This window comes from Annulohypoxylon maeteangense, assembly GCF_022496945.1.
Source record: "Annulohypoxylon maeteangense strain CBS 123835 unplaced genomic scaffold GGS22scaffold_7, whole genome shotgun sequence".
Lineage (NCBI taxonomy): Eukaryota > Fungi > Ascomycota > Sordariomycetes > Xylariales > Hypoxylaceae > Annulohypoxylon > Annulohypoxylon maeteangense.
The window spans coordinates 1,454,021-1,469,080 of NW_025953254.1; the positions used below are offsets into that span (position 1 = coordinate 1,454,021).

Here is a 15,060-nt window from a genome sequence, read left to right on the forward strand (position 1 = left end):
GGCTCACAGAAGAAGAAAAAATAGAAAAAAGAGCATCCACATTAATTGCCCGTTTATAGAACCATAACTCCTAACTCTTTCGGATCATAGGTTGCTTTGCCGTCATATGCTGACGAAGAAAGAGCTTGTCTTAGTTCGTTGTCAAGGTTAAGTAGGGATTCAAAGAACCAATTTGTTGTGTAGTTTGATAAGGACAAACTGAGAGTGCTCTCGTGAACATTATCGGGCCCAATATCATCACAAGTTTCCGCCCGAGGATAGTATGGAGAATGAAGGTGGTAGTAAGCCCACCCCCACCCCCATGGATGTCAACAGTGAGTTATGTCGAAAATTCCGAGCCCTAAGTAGACCAAAGGCTTCAGTCATGATTAAGAATCATCAAGGCGAAAATCAGTCGAGTATTCGGTGTGCTTTCAGGGGACCTAATCAAGCTTCGGAATTCGTTGTGCAATAGGGGAATTTATGAAATTATGGTGTGCGAACCATCTCCTAGTATCTAAGATGGGATTATTAAAATTTTTCCCATCAGACGTTTCACATCTCATGCCGGGGAGTTTTAATAGTGGCCGGCATTAGTGTGATCCGATGCAGTATGAGAATCGCGATGACTTGCGCGGGAAGTCGATGATTCCCCGTTAAGTCCACTTTCCCATGGAAGATGATGGTGTACAGCACTACTCGAACCGATACGTGGTACTGGCAACGCACCAGTCCGATGAGTAGATGCTGGTGAGCTGGTTATTCTGTAACTTGAAGTCGATGGTGCAGGTACACCTTGAGAAGCCCGGCCCGAGAACTTGTTAGAAGGGTGTTGGTTCTCTAGCAAGAAACGAATCGTTCTGTTGCTCATAATATCGGGGGCATTCATTTTCGTTTCCTCTCGCTTCTTCTCCTGCTCTCCCGTACAATTTTGCTCTGCTTCGGCAAGTGGAAGTTCTTGATCCTGCGTCATCTCGCCTTCATCGGCCAGGAAGTCCTCACTTATTTCCTCACACTTGTCATCCCAATCGATCAAATATGGACCAGGGTTGTATTTCTTATTCAGCCCATTCGTTCCAATGAATTCATTGAACTTGATTACTCCTTGTGGGCAAGATGCCAGAGATGGTCGTAACTCGATCAGCTGGTCGACTGAGCGTACGACTCTCTTCTTCCCATGTCGAACATTTGCGTAGACTACCGCATATGCCTGCTTCTGTTCGTCGAAGCGCAAGTCCGTGAAGTTGGGTTTCATCCACAGCCATTTGGCAGCAACATCCAAAGCACTACGTTTCTGTCTCATGCTTATCAGTTCCGATGACATTGTGGAAGTCGAAGGGAGCATGGACAGATATTCCTTGTGCATTGAGTCATAGTCCTTATTGGTAAGATTAGTAAGGACAAGAAGAGTCGCTCGTGACAAGTACTTTCCAACTGGAATCTTCTCAATGGTTTCCACAGAATGGTTAAGAATCTTGTAACTTGAGTCTTTATTGTACCATCCACCTTTTCCGTTCGTCTGTACGGTATCTCCCTTGCCATGCTTTGCAATGTCTGCGATGACTGGCAATGCGGAACCAGTAGAATGTCCTGAAGATCGTTTAGGGACATATAGTCCAACACTACTGCTTGTAAGACGAATAGGAGATGGTCGAGCATGTTCTCGTTGTTCGGGAAGGTCTTCCGGCTGAGAAGAAGAGCTTTGAGGCGGTCTAGTTGTTTCCAGAACAATCAAATCCTCCACCGCAGTCTGACCGCTCATTTCAGTCTTGGGTGACATCAAGACCGACGGCGCCTTGTCAGTTAAGGGTTCTTCAACTTTTTCCAAGTTTTCAAACTTCTCTTTGAAGAGTTCTTCCTTGGAATTTGCATGCTTGTCTCTGTAGAAGTTCAGCGCTGTCTTGAACTTTTCTGCAGCAATAATGCTTGAGAATGTGATGTAACAGATCTGTACATCAGCCGTAATTCCATTATTCCGTCGCAAATACACGAGGCTTCCGAGCATTAAGGGTCCTACACAGCGCCGTATATCACCCCTCAGTATCGAATTCTGAGTGGCAACTTCCCAGAACACAGTGTCGATTTTGGGTTGTGCGTAAAGAGTGACCGTACTGCGTACGCCTTCCCGCTCCTTTCCAGCCACTAATGAAGTGTCGGTATTGTCATCACGATAGACGATCCGGCTGTGCTCCAAAGGCGGAGGTATGCCTCCAGCCATACCGCTACCATCAGATTGGCCTTGGCTCGTTTGTTGAGGCGCAGAAGATACAACTTCGTCCTTCTGCTTCACAGGAGGCACTACGTGTCGTAAGTGAGGCGGAGTAAAGCTTATGTCGGCCAACTGGTTGTCTTTCTCCACAGCAACATTCTCAACTTTTTGATTTTTTCCCGCCAGTAATTCCACCGAGATGCTGTTGGGACCAACAGCACCCTTTCCAGATGTATCGCCCACACCACCGTCGTGCAGTGATACTACGACAGAAGGTACTCTAGGCGCCGTTGGACTACTGACTCTAGTTTGATCAGCTGTGCGCTTCTGTGATGTGCCCTGTGGTGTGCCCTGTGGTGTGGAATCAAGTCGACTTCCAGTAGCTACGGTAGATGGGTTATGTGCATTTGGCAAAGCACCACCGCCTCGCCCTACTGGCGTCTGGGGCTGGTGTGTTGCCGCTCGGGCAGGTGTTGGTTTACCACGTCCTGCACCACGTCCTACGCCAGGTGTGGTCTCAGGTGTTGACAGCCCAGCATATCGACTTGTTTGTCCAGCGGAAGGATAAGTTCTGCTAGGGTTACCTCTAGGACCAAGAGGGTTTCTATAACCGAGTTAACAAGGGTCTGTAATTTGGTGTTCAAGAGTAACATACGCTGGATCATATGTTGGGACACGTGAAGGCATTTTGTTACGTCGATGAGCATTTCCGTCCTCGATCGAATCAAGACCCATGACACCTTTCTGGTCTTCGTCGTTGAATAGACCTCCGTCCATTGCACCTTATTTTATGAGTTAATATGAATGATTAATCAAGCGAGGTTTATATTTTTGACTCACCAAACCATCTTGCAGCCCCCGAACTTGCTGCGTGGGTTTCAGAAATTCCAGTAAAAGGTCGTCCGGCAGGCTGTGTAGACGGCGGCTGTCGACGATCTGGGATTCCTCGGCGACCTCTAGCTGCGTCGTCTATAGCCAATTCTTCAAGTCGGTTATTACCAAGGTCCGCCTATTGGGGGATTCAGTCAACACATGTCTCCAAGCTTTATCATTTTATAATCTGCCATTGCACTCCACACATATGTAGGTAGTAAATATGTATAGTTGAAAAATGGTTGAAGGAGAGAATAACTTACCCTCATAGCTTCTGCCAGTTCGGCGGATGACAACTTAGATGCCATCGTTACTCAAATAAATGTGATCAAACCATGGGTTGTGATGATTGGGCATCTATCAGTAGAAGCAATGACTTGATGATTTCGTGGCGTGTAAATGTTCCCAGCTAAATCTCAATCTGTTGCGAGATCTGGAAATTTAATGAATAGTAACGTGATAGGGTTAAGGGTGATAACGAATCCTTCTGTGGCTGCCTTTTGGTAGAAAACTACCTAGTAGGTTGATTAGACCGGATCGGACACGCCTCTCAAGACCGGTGTTGTATTCAGAATGTACTCAGGTGTGTGCAAGATGCCCTAGATTGCGATAGGTCAAATTAGTTGCGAGTGTAAAGGTGGAAGTACATGTGCGTTAGCAAATAGAAATAGGGTGGGCAATGATAAAACGTGATGGGACGGTGTGGTGAGACGAGGTCGAGTATTGGTATCTTTAGAAAAAATGGGTTTGCAGCTTATTTACTTACCATAAAAACCACAGGCATATATAGATTGTGAGGTTCACGTAGAGGACATGGATGTGTACGATGTATGAGTCGAAGGAGGTTGGATGGTAGACGCGTATAGGTCCGTTGATGTTCTTGATATATTGTCGTGCGGACTTGCACGAGCAACAGCCTTAGCTGCTGATCGTAAAAACAAAAAAGAATGAGTGGTAGGGAGTAGAACGATTGAGTATGAAGTTGGAGGTACTGAAAGGTGAAAAAGTTGAGAGAAGGAAGATTGCTGAAACCTTAGTAGGAGGATGGTGGTGGTGTTAAATAAAGAATGGAGGGACAGGAAGGAGAATCTCATATAACTTTCTAATCAGACTGACTTTATGAAGGAAGTCGTGACCTACCCACCTACCTAGGGCATATCCACGATTAACTCGGTATCTCCAAGTATCTCGGCGGTGTGGGTGCTTGTTGAAGTTCTGTACGAGGGCAACGACTTGAGTATCTACTATACAATTATCTACATAGTAATTTAAGATTTACATATCTGGTAATAACTACCTAGTATTAGTGTCATATTCGGTGAGCAATCCTTAGGTCTCTTTGTAGGTCTTTCAACCGGAAAGCACCTAACTTTAGATATACCTAGTAATTGGTAGGATAAGGAGGTATTGGATTCCCAGGTACTTCTATTATTTATCATTAAGACTTCTGAGGAGAATGTCACCTGAATAGGCACCTACTCTTCGGTACTAGGTGCCTTGTAGTTCAAGTTGGGCAATGATGGATGCGATACACGGATAGCTACATATGTACCTAGTTAATGCATTAGACGTAGAGGATGAGTACTTAGTACCTAGGTACATGTAGGTAACCTTGTTAGTAATCAACATATACATACGTAGATATGTACTATCAGATACCTAGGTACCTACCAGATCCCTTAAATTGGCACAAGGCTATAATTCCCACCAAATAAATAACAACCTAATTAACTACTAATGACAATCACATAATAAAACAATCGTATAAAACTTAGTTGCAAGCGCATCTAGGTAGAGGTATTTTGTATAAGAGTGTGGCAATGGCGAGTAATAAGTATCTAGGTACATTGAGAAAGGCCGTCGAAATAGATTCCAAGTTGGTGGTGGGGGTAAAGTAGAAAGCACCTAGTACATAGGTACATGTATCTATCCGCGCAACAATTGGAATTAAGCTTTTCGTGCCCCTATAAGTGTTAGGGGTTAGGGGATTTAATGTACTTAGGTAGTAAGCTTTGAAACACCTAGGTACCCCCAATAGAACACTTTTGATAGCTGTGCATTTATTATTATATCTAGGCGTGAAAAAAACTAATAGACGCCAAGCTTTCATAATAGCCGTTGCAGTGCATTAGACACGCGTAAGGCATAAGTTGTGCATCCCTAGGGCATCACCCCTATTCTGTAATACTCCCCCGTTGGAAATCATGGTGACTCTATCCAGTTCTAGGCCACAGCCTATGATATATCCCCATAAGAGTATTTCACTTAGACTGAGCGTCTCTAGGCGGACCGTCGAGATTGTCCTTGCCTTGACGTCCTATACCACTCAAGTCGACATCCTTCTTGCTAGCGGGCTCGCGTAGTCCTGATGTAGAGCCAGCGCCGGTGGAAACATCGCTCTGAACACTACCAGATCCGACATTGACGGTGCGGGCGTCGGCCGAGTTCCAATCTGAGGGAACAGGCGGCTGCTCGGGAAGGGGAAGGTTGGATCTAACCTCTTCTGCGTGGTCTGCTTTTGACTGAGACATTCCCGCTTCTGTGATCTTACTAGAATATTGTTAGATTCAATATTGCGATCCAAAACCATGTCCGCTTTATTCAGCATTGACATATGTATTTTTAGGAAGGCGAAGCTTACTTACTTATGAGATGTGTATGGTCTAAATGAAGAGTTTGTGGTTTTAGGATTCGTGATATGTACCTTCAAATTAGAGCTATCTTAGGATATTGAGGAGAAAGAGAAGAAATTCTAGAAACTGAACCTCCAAGGTTTAATATTTACATTGTTTGTATGAGTGTAACATACATGCTATGATATAATTTCTAGGAGCTTCTTGTCCGATGTTTCTATGTTCTTGACGTCATGGAGAGTCTATAATTGATGTCATCCAGGAGCCAATTAAATTAAGTCCCTGGCATGTGTAGAATTACCGATCCAGGACCCGCCTATTAAGCCCTAGATGCGCCGCAATCATCCCTGCAACTACCCTGGCAAACCTCGACATCCGGACATTTAGATCCATCCGATTACAGGAACGATTACGATTCGGTGCGACCACACCCCTAACTACAACATAACGAAAAGGGCCGCATGAGTGCTGGAATTGAACCCATTTAGGTGAATTCTGTAGCCCAAAGATGTACCTGCGTAGTAAGAAGAGATCTCGCAATGTTGGTATCTATGGTAACTTGCTGCTTGGTGTGTGGATAAACTAGGTGCTACGTGCTAGGCGAATCACGCCAACATTTAAACATGATAAACCGAAACACCTAAACTCCGCATCGATATCAACTTTTCCCCTTTCCTGTCGATCATGGTTGTATAAAACCCAATTGACGATGCTCTTAATGCGACATAACTTCATTAGTCCTATTTCAAGGGAAATAGAAAGTCTACTACCCGACTCTCTTATCCGTCTCTGCAGATGTGACCTTATCGCCCTCGTCAGGATTTAGATAATTGGCATCTTCAGCCGCCTCGTACTCGGCAATCAGGTCCGTCACCACTTCTCTGGCCTCGTCGAATTCGTGAAAATTTTCGGAGAAGGGAGCGGTCTTCTTGTAACTATCGATGAAGGCATTCCGCTTCCGCATAAAATCGTATTGGCGAACGATTCGCTTAAACAACTATTAAATATCGTCAGTTTATATTCTAGACAGAATTTGCGTCTAAGGCAACATACGGTTGATATGCTAGTGTGGTTAGCTAACATGAGGCCGCTGACGCGGTGGCTCATCGGGATATATGGGCTGCGCTTCGTTAGAGCAACCTGGATACTTGCGGGGCCCCACGGTATGAATGTCGCTAATCTTCGCTCACGAATACGTAGAAGACTCTTATGGACGTCCGTGGGGTCAACCTCGCCTTGGATGACGTTTAGGATAGAGATATAGCAGCTTTTCTTGCTCGGAACGGTAGAGACCATACGATTCTTAGGTTGCAATAATCGTCTCATAACGTCCAACACCGTGGTTTTTCGGACGGTCTTGGCTTGTTCAACTTGATCTCCAGTGAAAGGCGTGTACGCAGTCATCAGGAAATGACAGCGTGGCGTGGGTATTAACGAGGCTAAGATGCTGACTAAGTCATTGTGCATGTATCCCGGATATCGCAAGGTAGTAGTGCTAGCAGACATGACTGTTGAGACAAGCTGATTCGTTTGCTGGAATGATGGTTCTTGAACATGTAACCTGTCTGCCGCGATATGAGACAATGCTCCATTATCCAGAACCACAACGGAATCGGCGTTTTGTGTCAGACGCCTCATTGAGAGAAGACTGTTGTAAGGGTGGACCACAACATCACCCGCGTTGGTAGTGTCAGGAAAGACCGAGTATGTTTGGATGATCTTCTTGGGGAACCTATCATTCATTCGTTCCAGAAGAAAGGAGCCTAGACCAGAACCCGTGCCGCCAGCGATGGAATGGAGTAGCATAAAGCCCTCGAGAGAATCACTCCCGTCTGCCTCTCGCTCTATCATCTCCATGATCTCTTCGTGGACGGTCTCTCCCGTTTGGTATCCGTCACCCCAGTTGTTCCCTGCGCCAATGCCACTTTTTCCGACGTAGAAGTTCTCTGGGTTGTAGATGTTTTTGTAAGGGCCGTTTTGTATTCCATTGATGACTCTCGGTTCGAGGTCTATTAAGATTGCACGGGGGATATATCGCGTGTCGTCACTCTGATAGTAGAAGACATCCTTACGATCGCCGCCCTCTGTTGCGAAGTCCTCGAGGTTTCCATCTTGGTTGATTCCGTGCTCCTGACAGAGCTGTTGCCAGAACTGACTACCGACTTGGATACGTAAGCGTGTTGATTCGAAAATTAGACGCTGTTATTGATCGGGTATAACTCACTGCTGTTGCCGCACTGGCCTGCCTGGATTGTGATGATTTCTCTAGCGCATGGCGTTAACATATATAGTCCGGGTATCAATTCAATCGAATCAATTTGACATACCTAGGCATTGTCACGACATTGACTTGACCTTTATTGGCGTTTGCTGTTACAAATACCTTGATCGAAGTTATTCGATGTAGTTTTGACGTTATCGGGAATCAACGCGTAGCGCGTCGCACCTATTCGTGATTAGCGCCTGAATTGGCGGGGCAGCTGCGGGTTACCAGGTACCAGGTAGTTGTACTTTGGTACTTAATTATAATACTAGGTACGAATTATCTCATGAACGGTACATTTGATTTACGCGGCATCTTAAATGCTCCCGGGTCTTGACAAACATGTTCATGTACGCAAGTGTAAAATAGAACTATGTAGGACCTAAGTTCGGAAAAAGTATACCCACTTCATCTGTTTGTCCTCGAGAAATTGAGGAATTTACTATTATTCGAATATTGTTATCCATGGATGCGATACTTGGTGATTAGGTATGTAGGTAGGTACTCAAACTCCGCTACGGCAGCTGCAGGGTTCGGAGAATAAATGTTTGGACATTTTATCGTACGAGATGACTGAAACATTGAGAGGGGGGATAACCTAACATACCCCCCTGTACATAACCTAAACAGCTAGCCGTCTTGGGGAATTAGTGGGCTGTAGCCACGTTTAGGCCAACTAAAAGTCTTTTAGCCACATTAGCCACACCTGGGCCACACCTGGGCCACACCTGGGCCACACACTCGTCATACTCAAGTGCGTGCAGCCAATTGCATCTCATCAACTAAGAATTAATCGCATCTATTAGCCTTATTCAGTAATATATTTTTGAAATCGAAAGCTTTATATTATTTTCTTATTTTTGAAGTTAAAATTATGACAATTTCGTTTCTATTATTTTGATAATTAATCATTGATCAATCAGTGATTAATTACTAATTGATCAGTGATTAATTAATGATTAATCACTGATTGATTAGTAATTAATTATGGGACTTAGAACTACCTAGTAGTAGCTGGGTAATTCAAAAGAATAGTTGAAATAGTTGTTACCCAATTAGGAAAGGTGTGTCCATGCGCGGTAGCGTATTACTAAGCAATGGCTCGGCACATAAGTGGCTCAGGTAAACGAGGTGGGTAATTTTTTTCATGAAATTTAGCCAATCATTAACTTTTATTTAGGGTCCACTTCTTGCCAAATTTAGCTAGCTGTTTAGGTCAAGTACAAGGGGGTATGTTAGGTGATCAGGTTTCTGCTGAAACATTCTAGAATCGATCATCAAACGAGCAAAACTCGACCTCGACGAATTCCCTGACATTATTACTTATCTACTTGCTTATAATGGTAGTCTATATGTTAATATATAGTATTATTGACTGGGAGCCCCCAGTATTGGATGAATAGTTCTATGGAGAGGATGTGTACCATCGCCTAATCGCTGGCTGTTTCAAGAGATGAATTCGGTTCCCTTTCCGGTATCTTGCAACCAAGGCACGACATACCTATTGAATGGCACAGTGATGTATGCAGATTCCCATATCCAGATATCGATTCCGAGATACGAAGTAATACAATAAAGTACAAACGTACAGTGCGTTCGAGTTTCTGACCAATCAAAACTACCTAGTATGGATCCCTGACGCTGCATCGCAATCACTGCGATATGTGTGATACCTTCCGCCCCGACCTGTTGGTTCCTCTTGCCGCCGCCAATGCGGCCACGAAAAGGTGTCACCAAGACATGCAAGTACCTGTCCGCTCATGTTGGGGCCAAATAAGGTGCTAGAGAACCACTTAGGTACATAACGAACTAACCTGCCAGCCTGCCAACTGCATTTGCCCATACAGAGTAGAGTTTCTTCGTGATCCTTCTAACTTTCAACTTCCACTACACATTATTTTTCATCTTTTATTTTCCGTTTTCCATAATTTTTTCTCTTCTTCCTCAGATCATTGCCCCTAGTATCCAAATTTCCGATTATTCTGATTAAAGGTTATCTAATGTACATCATGTCGAATCCGTAATCCATCAATCTGGTACCCCTTGCCGTATTCTAATTCGTTGAATTGACGCATTTACGTTCCCTCCACCCCACATCCAATTAAACCAAGCAACTTTTCTACCCGGATAGGGGAGGCAGTCAGGCACTTTGCACGAATCGAGGAAACTCGACCAGGCCTTGTTCAGCAACGCGCTAATATTAGACTTACCACGGCTGAACTTTCGAAGGGTGGGAGCCACACGCTCGGCCAGCCATGCAGAGACCTTCTGCCACTACGCCGACGCAAAATGCGACTCCTTTCTTCTCTGCCAACATCTGGGGAAATACCAGCGCTAATCCCAACGTCACTTCGAATTCCCAGTCGCAATCCTCTAGTAGATCACGGCCTGGCACCAGTTCTGGAGATCGAGAGAAGGACAAAGAAAGAGAATATAACGTTCTGACCAAAGACCGCGATCGCAAACCTTCTTTTGGGCGTAGACCATCCTTCTCTTCCCCGTCCAAAGGAAAACGTCGCGCGAGTTCGTCCAATGCGGGATCTGTATCCGGAGATCAGATTAAGACCGACGCCACTGCACCACCTGCGATACCCCCTGATTTCGCACTCGCGGTTGCTGCCAAATTCTCGAGAGATAACGAGGCAGTGCCGTCACCCGCGTCGGCAGATTCCTTTTCCAAGATGCTAAGCCGAACTGCAACGACGCCCATCAATGGGCAATACCCCACTACCGCGACCTCCCCCCCTTTACTCCAAACCGAAATACCATCACTTCATCAGCATATACACGAAGTTTCCAACAAGAGGATCTCAACGTTGGATTACCTGCGTAAAGCGTAAGCTACGAACTCTGCTACCTCCGTCCCTAATCTATCACATCATGTATTTTACATAAGACTAATAACATACATCAGTCACGAGGGTCGAGTATACTGGTTTAATACTTTACTTTTCGACAAGCCTGATCTAGCACGTATGCCATACTTCGATAGTCGCAAGATCGCTTACCGAGCCACGAACTACCTCTTACTTGGCTTATCACTGCCCGCCGTCATCGACCTAAACTCAGCTACGCCACTCGAATTCCTTCGTTCTCTTAACACCCTTTTAGCCGAATTTGACTCCTACCAACAAATACACACCGAAAATGGTGTCAATACCAGCTCCCTTTCACGCGCCCGTATCCCGAATATGTTCCGTCGAGGAGCCGGTGGGAAAGGTCGGAGGCAGTCAGGGGCAGGGGACCTATATGCGGATGCGAGCAACAGCCTGGCAAGCGGATCAGCCGTGAACTCGGTACCTACAAGCGTCATCAACTTCGGGCTAGGTGGCGAAGGCAACGATCTTGTTCCCGGCGAGGAGTACACACACCTCTTAACTCCGAACCTTCCTTTCGATCCCGATTTCTTCGAGACATTTGCTACGTTGTGCGATGTGCTCATCGACTGTTACGCGAGACTTATGACACTTCTCCCCACGGCCAAGGACTGTACGCCCATTATCGCGGAGCTATTTCATAAGGCCGATTCAAAAGTTCGCAAGATCATCATTCAGGGAGTGGTCAAGGAGTTCGAAGACTCAAGCCGGGTGGGTTTGAAGCAGGAAGTAACCAACGTGGGTAAAGTGGTACTCGGGGGACTGGTTTAATGAAAAGTTTATATATGAACCCGTAATAGTGTATGTTTATTAGCTTGATTTGTTGTCCCGGTGTTTTGGGATCACTTTGGGCTGAGGATACCAGGTCGCATTGGGGTTATACGGGCACGACGGCGTTGACTTCTTCACGAGGGTTTGAATGCATATATGATACGACATTACACCATTAGGATTGACCAAAGTGGGCATATAAGTATGAATAATTGGAGATCACGGTCTAAATGAACCGAAGATGAAAAACAACTAAATATCATGATCATACTATATACCTAATGGAGAGAGCCGAGAAATAAAGTAAAGAATAAAAACAATGTTCATCAGATACCGTAAGGCATTGGTAGTCTTCAACGAGCTAATCACAAAGTGACTCGCCTCAGTGCTTGACTCTAATTATTGGTTATCATCACCTGAACTTATCCGAATACCGTCAGAGTCAAAAACAAATATCCCCCAGATCCCCATATTACCTCCAATTCAGAATAACCTAGACAGAGAATGACTTCCCACGAAGCCCAGAGTTTGATTGTCTGGTTATTCATCATGAAGAGAACCCCCTCGCACCAAGAATGAGCCCCATCGAGTAACCAAGCCATCTTCCAAAGGAAGAAGCAAGGCAATCGCATAACTTTCGATCTCGACAACAGGAAGCCTACACCCGTCCTTAGCGCCCTCCGTCCGCCCGATCCACGGCCAACTGTCATCAACCAACTCCTAAGATTGCAGACACCGAACCCCCAACCAAGAGCGCGGACTCATATCTTCGTCCATGGGGTCTCAAGGCCAGGAAATCCGGGGCTGCGCACCTAGAAAGCAAGCGATGTAGCGACAGGCGGGGCAGATCACGACGGAACAGAGGACAGACGGGGAGACATAAGCCGCTGTGCTTCTATGGCGGCGCGTTTCCGCATTTCCTTTTTAGAAAAGGAACGTCCGGGGACTTTCTCCCAAAGCTTTCTAGAGTAGAGGAGACGACCCGATCGTGGATCGAGAAGTCTCTGTATGTAGCTTCGATAGCGATTTTTTGGGCGAGGGGGTTGAAGAAGGAAAGAAGAAATTTCATTCAAGAGCTCGATAAAAAAAAACTTATGGTAGCTTGCAGGTGACGCTAAACATGGTCCAAGCTCTCAAACTCTTGGTCGTAGCTGACCAATCATAAACTTTCATTTATTTTAGCCTAGACTTTTTAGCTTGAGCTTTTCACTAGGCAGCATTAGGAAGTCACTAGAGGTACTAACAGCCGTGTTAGTACAACTTTTTAGTTTCGTTACTGCTTCGCGTTCACGTCGCCAATTCGATAATTCTACATACACCAACATTCCAACAATCTGCCATTCATCCCCATTATCCGTATTGACACAGCCTTACTCGTACCTTGGCTATTAGTCGATAAATAAAACGTGAAAGGGTTCAAATAGAGCTTTATAAACCCGAGAATATTCCCCTCCCAACTCAGGGCGGCGCCTTTTGTGATTAATAAATCGCCCCCAATAACTACCGCTTATCAACCAAACCCCTTCAACACGCCTCGAAACGATTCCGAATCTCTCCTAGACATATTCCTGGCTGTGACAGCCGCCCGCCAGCAAGATGTCGGGACTGTTTGGAAGCAGCGCTTCGGCATCAACAACTTCTAACACAATTGGCGATCTGAAGAACGACGTTCCGGTGTCGAACCCGCCCGAAGATACAGTCTCCGACCTCGCCTTTTCCCCCACCCAAGACATCCTCGCAGTATCCAGTTGGGACAAGAAAGTCCGCATATACCAGATCGCTTCCAATGGCTCTAGTGAAGGGAAGCATATGTATGAGCACGAGGCCCCTGTTCTCAGCGTAGATTTTTCCAAGGTAGGTTTACACGCTCTAGCGTACTCTAGATCGATTTATTGACAGATACATGTAGGACGGCAACAAACTCGCATCGGCGGGCGCGGATAAGCAGGCCAAGGTATGCGACCTGCAGACGCTACAGACAGCGCAAGTAGCCGCGCACGAGCAGACGGTGCGGTGCGCGCGCTTCTTCGAGTCGCCGAACTCCAACGGCCCAATGCTGGTGACAGGGTCGTGGGACAAGACCGTCAAGTACTGGGATCTGCGGCAGAGCACCCCGGTCGGCAGCGTGACGTGCCAGGAGCGTGTGTACTCCATGGATGTCCGCAACTCGCTGCTAGTCATCGGCACCGCGGACCGCTACATCAATGTCGTTAACTTACAGGACCCCCTCAAGTTCTACAAGACTTTACAAAGCCCGTTGAAGTGGCAGACGCGAGTCGTTAGTTGTTTTACCGACGCCACCGGTTTTGCTATTGGCAGTATCGAGGGTCGTTGCGCCATTCAGTATGTGGAAGACAAGGACTCGGGGTAAGTTCACGAACCACTCTCATTGATATAGTTATTTTTATTTTTATACTTAGAAAACACGTGCTAATGTAACCTAGATCTAACTTCTCCTTTAAATGCCATCGCGACCCGCCGCAGGGCAACACGACACAAGTGTACTCGGTGAACGATATCTCGTTCCACCCACAACACGGCACGTTCTCGACGGCCGGCAGCGACGGTACGTTCCACTTCTGGGACAAGGACGCTAAGCACCGGCTTAAGGGGTACCCGACGGTGGGCGGTAGCATCACGGCGACGACGTTCAACTCCGGGGGCACCATCTTCGCGTACGCCGTCGGCTACGACTGGAGCAAGGGCTACATGGCGAACAACCAGAACTTCCCCAACAAAGTCATGCTCCACCCCATCCAGGGCGACGAGTGCAAACCCCGGCCCAGCGTCAAGAAGCGGTAGAACAGCCGTGCCGCGGGCCGGAAGGCTAGGGAAAATGCAAACTTGGACGAGGATGGGGATACTATCATGACTCTTGCTTCCCGGGCGGGGATCGCGGACCATGAGGAGACTGGGACGACAAGGCCAAACCGCACTTCGGTTTGGTCGCTTTGTAACTAGGTTCCTTTGCTTAGCATGCACAATTCACGCGCGGGTTTTAACTGGAAGCAAGACATGGAGGCTTTGTAGCAGTTGTCGAGGTTAATTAACCACGCTACTTCGCCGAAATGAAAGACAATCGGAACCAATATGCAACGCTTTTTTTGGAGTAATGGGAGGGAGGTAAAAGGGATATCCTATTACTATTATTTCTTGGGTGCATTAGTTCGTAGATTCGTAGCTCGCCGAGTACTACCTATTGCTTTAGTTAAGTTTTTACTTGGTTTTCCACGTCGTTTTTCACGGCGCTTGAGACATATGACAGATGTCCACGGGTCGGATTGATTGGGCGAGAAAATCCCTTGACCCCACTTTTACCCCCTTTCCTGTCTGACTGTTAGTAATCATACTTACACCCGCATTCTACTTGCTGCCATGCTACGGTAGGTTACGTTTAAAAGGTAGAGGTGAAGTTATAAAACGGTTTTGTATATTCACCTGGGCACGTACTACATA

The 15,060-nt window shown here is 46.2% G+C and overlaps 5 protein-coding genes across 5 annotated transcripts; 2 read left to right on the forward strand and 3 right to left on the reverse strand.

The window, feature by feature from the left end:
- Positions 1-333: 333 nt before the first annotated feature.
- GGS22DRAFT_200026 (uncharacterized protein) lies at positions 334-3,369 on the reverse strand (the record flags this gene model as incomplete). The annotated part of the gene is made up of 4 exons (XM_047966379.1): positions 334-2,792; positions 2,844-2,970; positions 3,029-3,197; positions 3,325-3,369. 4 exons carry the CDS (start codon positions 3,367-3,369, stop codon positions 557-559), a joined length of 2,577 nt encoding a protein of 858 aa, XP_047819706.1. The 3' UTR covers positions 334-556.
- Positions 3,370-6,227: 2,858 nt separating this feature from the next.
- On the reverse strand, positions 6,228-8,092 carry GGS22DRAFT_135413 (tubulin-domain-containing protein). The gene is made up of 4 exons (XM_047958571.1): positions 8,022-8,092; positions 7,919-7,959; positions 6,748-7,856; positions 6,228-6,691 (listed from the first exon to the last, which is right to left on the reverse strand). Exons 1-4 carry the CDS (start codon positions 8,027-8,029, stop codon positions 6,461-6,463), a joined length of 1,389 nt encoding a protein of 462 aa, XP_047819707.1. The 5' UTR covers positions 8,030-8,092; the 3' UTR covers positions 6,228-6,460.
- Positions 8,093-10,080: 1,988 nt separating this feature from the next.
- On the forward strand, positions 10,081-11,624 carry GGS22DRAFT_135418 (uncharacterized protein). The gene is made up of 2 exons (XM_047958572.1): positions 10,081-10,793; positions 10,872-11,624. The coding sequence occupies exons 1-2, from the start codon at positions 10,213-10,215 to the stop codon at positions 11,602-11,604; spliced, it is 1,314 nt and encodes a 437-aa protein (XP_047819708.1). The 5' UTR covers positions 10,081-10,212; the 3' UTR covers positions 11,605-11,624.
- Positions 11,625-11,846: 222 nt separating this feature from the next.
- Positions 11,847-12,644, reverse strand: GGS22DRAFT_162188 (uncharacterized protein). The gene has a single exon (XM_047961185.1). It carries the CDS (start codon positions 12,312-12,314, stop codon positions 12,027-12,029), a length of 288 nt encoding a protein of 95 aa, XP_047819709.1. The 5' UTR covers positions 12,315-12,644; the 3' UTR covers positions 11,847-12,026.
- Positions 12,645-12,890: 246 nt separating this feature from the next.
- On the forward strand, positions 12,891-14,835 carry GGS22DRAFT_162189 (WD40 repeat-like protein). The gene is made up of 3 exons (XM_047961186.1): positions 12,891-13,458; positions 13,514-13,971; positions 14,049-14,835. Exons 1-3 carry the CDS (start codon positions 13,201-13,203, stop codon positions 14,404-14,406), a joined length of 1,074 nt encoding a protein of 357 aa, XP_047819710.1. The 5' UTR covers positions 12,891-13,200; the 3' UTR covers positions 14,407-14,835.
- Positions 14,836-15,060: the final 225 nt, after the last annotated feature.